The sequence below is a fragment of the Nelumbo nucifera genome, chromosome 3 (genome assembly GCF_055504915.1).
Source record: "Nelumbo nucifera cultivar China Antique chromosome 3, China Antique-T2T, whole genome shotgun sequence".
Classification (NCBI taxonomy): domain Eukaryota; kingdom Viridiplantae; phylum Streptophyta; class Magnoliopsida; order Proteales; family Nelumbonaceae; genus Nelumbo; species Nelumbo nucifera.
This window is the reverse complement of record NC_142651.1, coordinates 23,108,718-23,117,758: the sequence shown is the minus strand read 5'-3', so window position 1 is coordinate 23,117,758 and position 9,041 is coordinate 23,108,718. Positions and strand designations below refer to the sequence as shown.

At 36.3% G+C, this 9,041-nt stretch overlaps 1 protein-coding gene and 1 long non-coding RNA gene across 6 annotated transcripts; one reads left to right on the top strand and one right to left on the bottom strand.

The window, feature by feature from the left end:
• Window positions 1-719: 719 nt before the first annotated feature.
• LOC104602005 (uncharacterized) lies at window positions 720-2,453 on the bottom strand. Its single transcript, XR_736014.2, has 3 exons — window positions 2,055-2,453; window positions 1,837-1,877; window positions 720-1,739 (listed from the first exon to the last, which is right to left on the bottom strand). It is a non-coding gene; the product is annotated as an uncharacterized LOC104602005 (long non-coding RNA).
• A 3,197-nt stretch (window positions 2,454-5,650) lies between these two features.
• LOC104601984 (uncharacterized) lies at window positions 5,651-8,020 on the top strand. Of its 5 annotated transcripts, none has more exons than XM_088901220.1 (4): window positions 5,651-5,855; window positions 6,578-6,780; window positions 6,901-6,961; window positions 7,089-8,020. In XM_088901220.1, the coding sequence occupies exons 2-4, from the start codon at window positions 6,611-6,613 to the stop codon at window positions 7,392-7,394; spliced, it is 537 nt and encodes a 178-aa protein (XP_088757346.1). In that variant the 5' UTR covers window positions 5,651-5,855; window positions 6,578-6,610; the 3' UTR covers window positions 7,395-8,020. The 5 variants fall into 5 exon arrangements, with proteins under 5 accessions (XP_088757346.1, XP_010263824.1, XP_010263817.1 ...); XM_010265522.3 differs by having other exon boundaries at window positions 5,693-5,836; window positions 6,898-6,961; XM_010265515.3 differs by having other exon boundaries at window positions 5,712-5,855; window positions 6,898-6,961.
• Window positions 8,021-9,041: the final 1,021 nt, after the last annotated feature.

Genomic DNA, 9,041 nt, shown 5'->3' with positions numbered 1-9,041 from the left:
GGCATGCCTTTTTGGGAGCCCACTTTAAAAGCCCACTAGCTCATAAATATAAATTTCTCATCATAGGCACCTCACTTCTCTCAATCTGCCTGTGAGTACAAACTCCCAAGTTGTTTGTTTGCAAGGGTGAAAGCAAAAACTTGTGCTCAGTGAATATTAAATAGGACTTAACATGTTTCCCAAATAGCATTCAACATGTTTCTTTTATTTGATGAAAAACCAAATTGAACCAATTATTAATAGATATAATTTATCTTCGTTTGAACCTGGTGGGGGGTTAGGCCTAAGGAGCTAGGAAATGAATATGACTTCATAAGGGGCGACTATTGTGACTTTGTGAGTTTTAAACCTGAGGGTATACTCAATACTTTTCAAAACATCTGAATAATTCACGAGGAATGATGTGGTACCAATCCATAAAAGGATTGATTAGGGGTGGCTATTGGTAGCTTCACCAATAATTATTTGAAACTTGTGAGTTGTGATTGTCAAACTCAATAGGCAATGAGGGGTTGGGTTGCCAAACTCAGAACCTACCTTGACCAACTCACCTCCTCTACCTCTACCACCTGTACCACGACCACCATGACTGCCTCTGCCATTGCCACTATTGTTACTACGACAAGAAACAAGGGCAATCCTGTGGAGATCATAGTTGACTCTTCCAATCATGTATAGAGAACACCCTCAATTTGTGGCAATATGGGATTCCTAAAAATTTGAGATTTTAATGCTTCATATTCTTGTTATAAGTCTAGATAGAAACTTAGCCACATTGAACTGATTTCTCCGTTTCTGCATTTCCTAAGGCATCTTAATTGCATTAACTTGTAGTTCAAACAAGACTCTAAGGGGGTGTTCTTTTCTTGGATTTTGAGAGAGGGGGAAAGTTGGGCAATAGGATTTTGGTTTCCATTGACCAAGAATCCTATGTTTATTTTTCAGATTTATGTGACGAATAAGAAAAGTTTATTTTCTTGGGTATCACTTATCCGGGTAAATGATACTTATCTCCTAAGTGGGTAAATAACTTTCCCACCTAGGGGGAAAGTTGCTAATACTTGAATGGGAAAAAATTACCCATTTTAATAATAAATTTTTATGGTTAAAATGGTCATTATCTTATTTACCTAGGAAATAAAAGAACATGGGTAAAAAAACTTTACCGGGTAAGTGTTTCACATGAAAAACTTATTAGGTAATTACATTTACCCGGGTAAATAATTTATCAAAAAGTAAATAGGGCCTAAAGATTTTTTTTTAAACAGGTATATTTATTTATGGGTAAATTTCTTAGTGAATTGACTAAATGTATCCTTACTGTTTGAAAATTGTGTAACCCTACGTTAATGTTTCCAACAATTGTCTAAATCTTACGAGTGCCATTAAGACAGAGACCAAACACCACCATCGCGGCGTCGCCGGTGGCCATCCACTTCGTTAGATTGAAATCAGCAATCCCACTTTGTTAGAGATGAGACTTAGCGAGATTCAGGCGGCCATTAACATAGAAAGGACAGCAAGGCATCGAAAATAAGGAGTGATTACTGAGATACTGGTCACCTGGACCCTCTGAAGCTGCTTGGGGTTTCCGAAGGGGAGAGTTATTGGTCACTTCTGCAGCCAATATTCGTCGTATCTCTATCGTCTCTGAATAACCAAATGTAGCCGTCGACCTCTGCTTGTGTGTAATGGCAGCGGGCAAGTAGTATCTCCTCAGCACTGTCATCTCTGAATAACTAAATCATATATTGAAAACAAGTAAGAGAAGAAAAAAATACGAAATGTAGCTGATTACTGAGTATCGAGGTAAAAAAAAACACAATATAGAATTACTTTCTAGAGCTTCCACACCGACCGTTCTTCTTCCCTGTTTTCTGGAAAAAAAATAAAACAATAAAAGCTTCGTACCAAGAAAAAGTCACAATTAAGAAACCACAAAATGCAGAGGAGATACAAACAAGCATAACCAGAATAAAGAAGGAAGTTTTTAAGGAAAATGACAATAAGAAACTGGAAATACAGATCAGAAAAATTAGAATTCTTAGTCGAACCTTATTGTCGTATCTCTCTGGTCACCGTTCTCGCGCTTCTTCTAGCGGAATTGGTTTCCCATATAAACAGCTCACTAAACTTCTTTCGCAGCTTTCTTCCCCTTCTTTGTAGAAGAGGATTTTGAAGCACTCGCTTCCCCGTCTTTAGTCATCCACTTTCCCATCGACTTCTCTGGCTTTGAGTGATGTGCAGAGCGTGGATAAACGGTCAATCATTCGCAAGTTTCAGCTCTCTAAGGATTTACTAATGAAGTTCCACTAGTCGACTTAGCGTGGAAAAACGGTCAATCCTTCGCAAGTTTCAGCTCTCTAAGTAGGAGGTAAAAAGTACAACACTCTAGACACTCTTTAGTAGGGGTGTTCATGGTTTGATTAACCAAATCACGGGCCTATTTTTAAACCAAGTTGGTATCACGATTGGGAAACCGTGAACCAAAACTGAACAGAAACCAATCGATTAACCAATTGATCAATTTAGTTGACGGAAGACTTTTCATATTGGTTAATCAAAATCGAACTGGTATCTTCTTTTTTTCAAAAATTGCAAATCAAGTAGTTGCTTTCCTACCTTGACACACCGTAGCTTCTCCTTTCACCTTCATTTTGGTGGGATGGGAAAGTATGAGATAGGATGGGATGGGAAAGGGAAAATGGATGAAAATTTTTCATGTTCCATTGTTTGGTTGCAAAAGGGAAAACAATGAGAAAATCAACCATAGTAATAATAATTAATTTTTTAATTATTTTATATTAATTATTTATACATTAATGAAATAGTTTCACATTTAATTAATATTGATAATTACCTAATAATTATTAATTAAGAATTAATATTTTAACATTTATTTTAATAATATTTACCATGAATTAAATAATAATTTTATTTTATTATTAATTATTTATCAATTTTATCAGTTAATAATACTTTGTAGTATTTAGTATCTTATTATTAATTAGATATTAATTATTTAAAATCCTTAATTGGTTAATTAATTAATATTTTACATTTTATTAGTTTATAAGTTATTATTAATATATATTTCATTAATACCAATGACTTTATTAAACGTTTTAATATTTTTATATTAATTACTCATAAATTATTAAATTATTTTTTGATAAATAGTTTATTTTAATTAAATTAAAAAATAATTATTTAATTATAAAATGTATTTTTGTTAATTCTTAATTAATTAGTAATATTTTTATGATTTAGTATTTTATTGTTAATTATTAATTTGATTAATTAGTTAATCTTTTACTTTTATTAGTTTATATTTTATTTTATCAATACTTATGACTTAATTAATAATTTTAATATTTTATTCAAAAATATTTATTGAATAATATTTTTATTAATTATGTTATTTTAAGTTATTAATTATTTTTTAAATATATTATCAAATAATTAAACATTTATTTGTGGGTCATGGATCTCGTATAACTCTTAGAAATACTATAAAGGAAGGTGTTTTCCTTTTTGTTAAATAAATTTCCCCTACATTCTCACTTGTTTCCCACCAAAATGGTGGGACTCCACGTTCCAAAAATTGGGATCTATAATCCCACCTTTTTCCCATAGCATCTCATGTCATCCGATGAACCAAACATAAAAGGGAGGAATATTTGAGAATTTTCCATATTTTCCCTTACCATCCCACAAAATAAACAGAGCCTTAGTTTCTCCTTTCATAGGGATGGCAATTTCCCTATAAAACTGGGGCCCCGCCCCGCCCCGAACGGGGTAGGTTTTCCCCGACCCTAAACAAGGACGGGTGGGGACGGGAAAATAATTTTTCCCTGAACCGGGGGGTGGGGGCAGGTTTTGGATATAATTTCCCGAACCCAAAGGTAAATTAGTAAAATATATCTAGGTTCAATATTGATATTTAAAATATCTCTAAGTTTTCCCTAAATTTAAAATCTTAGAATCCCATAATTTTATTTTTTAATTATCCCTAAAGTATTATAATTCAATTCTAAAATATCCTCAAATTCCTGTATCCTATGTATAAATTGTCCATAAAATAGATATTTTTTTAAGTAATTGCCTTAGAGTGGAAAAAATTCAAGAATTCTCTATCCCTGATGAAAAATGGATGCTCCACCCTCAACCCACCCCACCACCGGGGATGGGGCAGATACGGGGCAAGGTATCTTGACTTCGTGGTGGGGACGGGAAGGGGGTGCCCCGCCCCATTGCCATTCCTATCCTTTCACTTGATTTACTCGATTGCCATAGTCACTACCCCTGGATCCAACCCCGGGGCTTGTGACGACTTCCTCTCTCCGTAGGTGGGACCTATCATGAAATTCAATATCAGTTTTTGATTTTACCCCTATTACAGAATCCAGCAACAACAATTGCCAACTAATAAAAAAAAGAAGACTATTTTCTAGTTTGTTAGGCTTTGAAAAGCCCGAAAGGTCCTATGAAAATACTTGATAAATAAACCATAACTTATTTGGTCATTGGCATAAAGTGTTTTTTGGGCCTTGTTTATTCTTTACAATTTACAAGTTGAATTTCTTTTACTAGTAGAAATATTTATAGATCTTAATTTTTGAGAAGTGTTATATTTCGATTGTTTTTTTTTATGAATACATTTTTTTTTTGTTAAGACTAAATATAATTCCAAACATTTCCTTCAAAAATGTTTATATATTGCTAATTTATTTAGTTATGCTCACACTATGCAAGTACAGTCATTGTGAATTTGTGATTGGCTTCAAGTACAGTTAATTCAATGGAATCTACCCTTGTCGGGAATGGTACATGTCCCATTTGGATTGATTAAATATGTGCAAGAGAAGAGAGAGAAGAGAAAGTATAGATAGAGAGAGGGGAGATAGTGGTTAAGAGAAAAACCCGAAGGACTAAAATTTTGGATGGCCGTATGGACGTGAGGCCAAAGGTAAGAATCGGCTTTATATAGTAAAGATGCTCAGTAAAGGCATGTGGTCTCTCTCATCACTCTCTCCCCTCTCTGGTCTTCTGTCTGACTAATTTAAGTTTTGAATTTTGAAATGAAATGAAAAGTGAGGAATAGGGAATGGGGAATGGATTCCAAGACAGAATTGATTAAAGTTCCAAGGAGGGAACAGTGAATTCCGAATTCCTCCGCGATCTTGTTTGTGATTGTGGTCCTCTCTTTACTCCTTCCCTCCTAAGCACCAGCTTAGTCCTCCTTAAAAAATAAGCCTATTTTTATATTTTTTTAAGTAAAAAAAAAATGTTAAAAGTTAAAATCCAGTCACAGTCAGCGGAGCCGCGGAGGAACAAAAACTGTTCACTTGGCAGGCTGGATTTTTATTTGAAAAAGTCTCCCACGTGATACAGAGTGAGGGACGAGACAAGTGGATTGCACCAGGAAAAATAAGAAAAAGAAATAGAATAATAGAAAAAAAGGGAAAAAAACGAATGGAGGGGAACAGCCCAAAAGAGGGAATGACCCAAACGGTCTTCTATCTCCACCGTCCTAGATCTTATCACTATCCCTCTTCTCTCTCCTCTCTCCTCATATTTCACCTTTTGTTGGTTTCTCTTTTTTTTTTTCTTTTATTATTTATATTTATATTTATATTTACAAGTAAGTGAGAGAGAGAGAGAGAATCAGAATTCAGAAAGGGGAGATTTTAAATGGTTGGGTTTATGGGTTGAGGAGAGGAGCTAAAATCGATGCAGTTTTTGGTAGGAGGCACCGCTGCGTGAAGAAATTATAAAAGAGAAAGAGTAAATAAAAAAGAAGGTGTTGGGTGAGACGAAAGGCTTGCAGTTGCAGGTTCTGCCCCCACTTTCTGGTTTGTCTAATTCCGTGACGCTGCTGTCCATTTCTTTATTTATTTTTACTTTCTACTTGTTGGTATTTTGGTTCTCACCTCCCCTCTCTTTCTACTCTATAAATCTAACCAACCGCTTCTTCATTTTTCTTTCTCCTTGTCTACCTTTCTCTGCAATTTTTTTCTTCGTTTTTTTGTTCGTTTTTCCCTCCCTTCTCAGAGATAAGTTAAGGAAGTTCAGGTGATTTTTTTTTTCTTTCTCCTCCCCCTGTGTTATTAAGATCTCTGTTCCTCTTTTGCTTCTTTTCTTTGATAAAGATCCTTTTTTTTTTCTTGTTAATTTGTTTGTTTTTTTGTTTTGTTTTGTTGGACATGCAATTTGTCTCCGGTTCGCGTTTGTCCCTCTAGATGTTAGGGCACCGTCTTTGATGGTTTTGATGAGCTGTGTTCTGAGTGTGTTCCGAAAATTTGTTTCTTCTCTGGGAGGTTTTACTTGTGGGTAGAAAAGATTTTGCCTTGTTTATAGATCTATAAGTATTTCACTGTTTCAGCTGCTTTTACTGGAAGCTCTTAATTTTCTGCCTTGTGCCTTCAGAAAGTCTAGGGTTCCATCTTTTTGCTTAGATCTCGTCGGAAATATGGCAAATATATTATCTTTATGACTAGATCCTTGGTCTTTCGTTTGGATCTGCTACCCAACCATTAAGTCTCGGCTAAAGTTCTTCTTCCTTTTGCTGTACCAGACGTTCTCCTTCAGATCTCGAAGCGCAGTCAAGATGAACCATTGCGGTTTTCAGCAGAACGCCTTCGCAGCCTGTGATGAGAGGAGGAGCTCCTTCTCCATCTCTGAGCGGAAAGATCTCGTCGTTTGCCCCAAACCTCGCAGACTCGGCCTCTTGAATCATGCCATCAACGACTCAATCAGACCATTGAGATGGCACTTCAGGTACTTTATTTTTCCTTTCTAGATCTTTTCGCGTCTTGAATCTTCATGTCGAATCGCCTTGAAATTTCTATTTATAATTTGTATAGTATTAATTTTTCTGCTTATGCCCGACTAAAGCAGTCAACCTGATTTTTGCGAGTCGAAAGCTGGGACTGAGCTTCTAGACATCATTCTGACAAAGGTATTATATTATTCCATCTTCTTCTTCTTCTTCTGAAAAAACCCTTTCACGGAGAGCCTTGCAGAAGATAAAAAACTTTTCCTTTGAGATGGTTTGTCACAACAGTGCGTTTGTTGTGTTATTACAGGGTAGTTATGGAGTAGAGCAATCGGCAGCTCAGGCGGCTTCGTCGCCCCCGTTTTTCTGTGGGTCTCCACCGACTCGGGCAACTAACCCACTAATCCAAGACGCCCGTTTTGGGGAGGAGAAGCTGACCTCGCTTGCACCGGTTCCGATCCCAACTCCGTCGGGTCTTTCTTCTTCCCCGTCCTCGTCCGCCCGCAAGGGAGGATGCGTTCGCGCGACGTTCGGGAACAATCCAGCGGTGAGAATCGAGGGTTTCGATTGCCTCGACAGGGACAGGCGAAGCTGCAGCATTCCTGCCGTTGCTTAGAAACCCTCTCCAACGTTTTCCATCGGTACATAGAAGAGAACAAAAAACCACAACACCAGGTCAACAACGTTTTCATTTTTTTTTTTTTTTTTTGAAGAAAGCAAAGAAGAGAGGTTTTAATTCGAATTTTCAGAAGGACAGAGAGCAAGAGAGAGAAGGGAGGGAATTGTGTTATTATTGTAAATATGTTTTCGGTTTTCCTCGATCAATCTTCGTTGATAGGATGGTATTATCTATGTATGTAAAGAGGGATGTATGTAGATGTGATGAAGATCCAGCAAATAAAGAAGAGAGGGAAAGCCAAAACAAACCCTTCTCTTCTTAATTGTTATTATTAGATTAGGGTAGTTTTCTTAGGTTAGAAAGAAGGTTGAGAGAGGTTTAGGGGTCTCTTCTCATGGTCATCGTCTCAGAGTCTCTTTCTTGCGTTTATGTAATGAAAAGGAAGATTAGGAGGGAGGGGTTGGCTAGGCTACCCTTTGATTTCTTTTTTTTTTTGGTTGTGTTTGCGGCCTTGAGAGAGAGAGAGAGAGAATTTGTATAAAGGGAATGTTAAATTATTGAGTCAATGTGTCATTTATTACTCAATGTAAATATAGTTTCATTTTGGTGGGTTCTTGGTGGTATATTGTTTGGGTTCAACTTCTCTTGGTTGTTTCCAGCTTTTGTTTTAAAAGGATGGATTTGAACAAAGCGTTGTGCGTGTGGGGGCCTGATCCCGCCGGCCCTTTGACTGGAAATTCTAGATTGTGTTAGGCTGGGCTGGCTCCTCGTGATGTTTTGGGGTGGTGGTTTGTTGGTGGCAGTGTGCATTAATTAAAGGAAATATGTGTCCTTTCATGCGCTCTTCCTTTCTGATTTTGATTGTTCGACTTTAACTCCAAAGAAATAAAGAAAATAGTGCAAGGTGACTCGACAAGTTTTTCTTGAATAATTTATTAATGTGGTAGAAGCATCATCTCTACGGGGGTTACGATTTACCAAGAAGTCCAAACTTGTTCTTGATAAATTATATGTCGTTGAATATTTATGTTATTGTGTTATAAGTTTGAATTTGACTATACTAGACTGTTGATTAGTCATGAATGGGGTTGGAGTGAGGGCACTTATTCACCGTCTTTCATGGGGATGAGTAATCAACAGTCTAAGGAGTTGTGATTCAACACGGGATCTGAATGAGATTTTGGGGGTGGCTTTCGCTTTAGCCTTTAACCTATCATTATTCACCCTCACGGCCCCACGTCTCCCGTGAGTCAGTGATCCTTCAATGTAAATCGAGAATTTATTAACCACATGGAATCTGTTGAGCTCATTATCATCCTAGTCCACAAATAAGAGGGGATATTACCTGGCTGCAAGCCTGCAACCCAAGGTCAATGTTGGATGTTGAATGCATAATGAATTTCTGTGCTACTACTCTTGGATGTTGGATCCCAACCACAGAACGCAAAAATAATTGCTTCAAAAGGTCAATGTTGCGTAAATCGAATTCGGATCATTCCTGTTCTGATTTTTAGATCGGATAATAGGATCCTATCTGACATCGGATTGGATTCACATTATATATGTTATTTATTTATTTATAAATATATTTTTTATAAATTTTTTATATTATTTTTTTTATAAAAGACATATATATATATATGA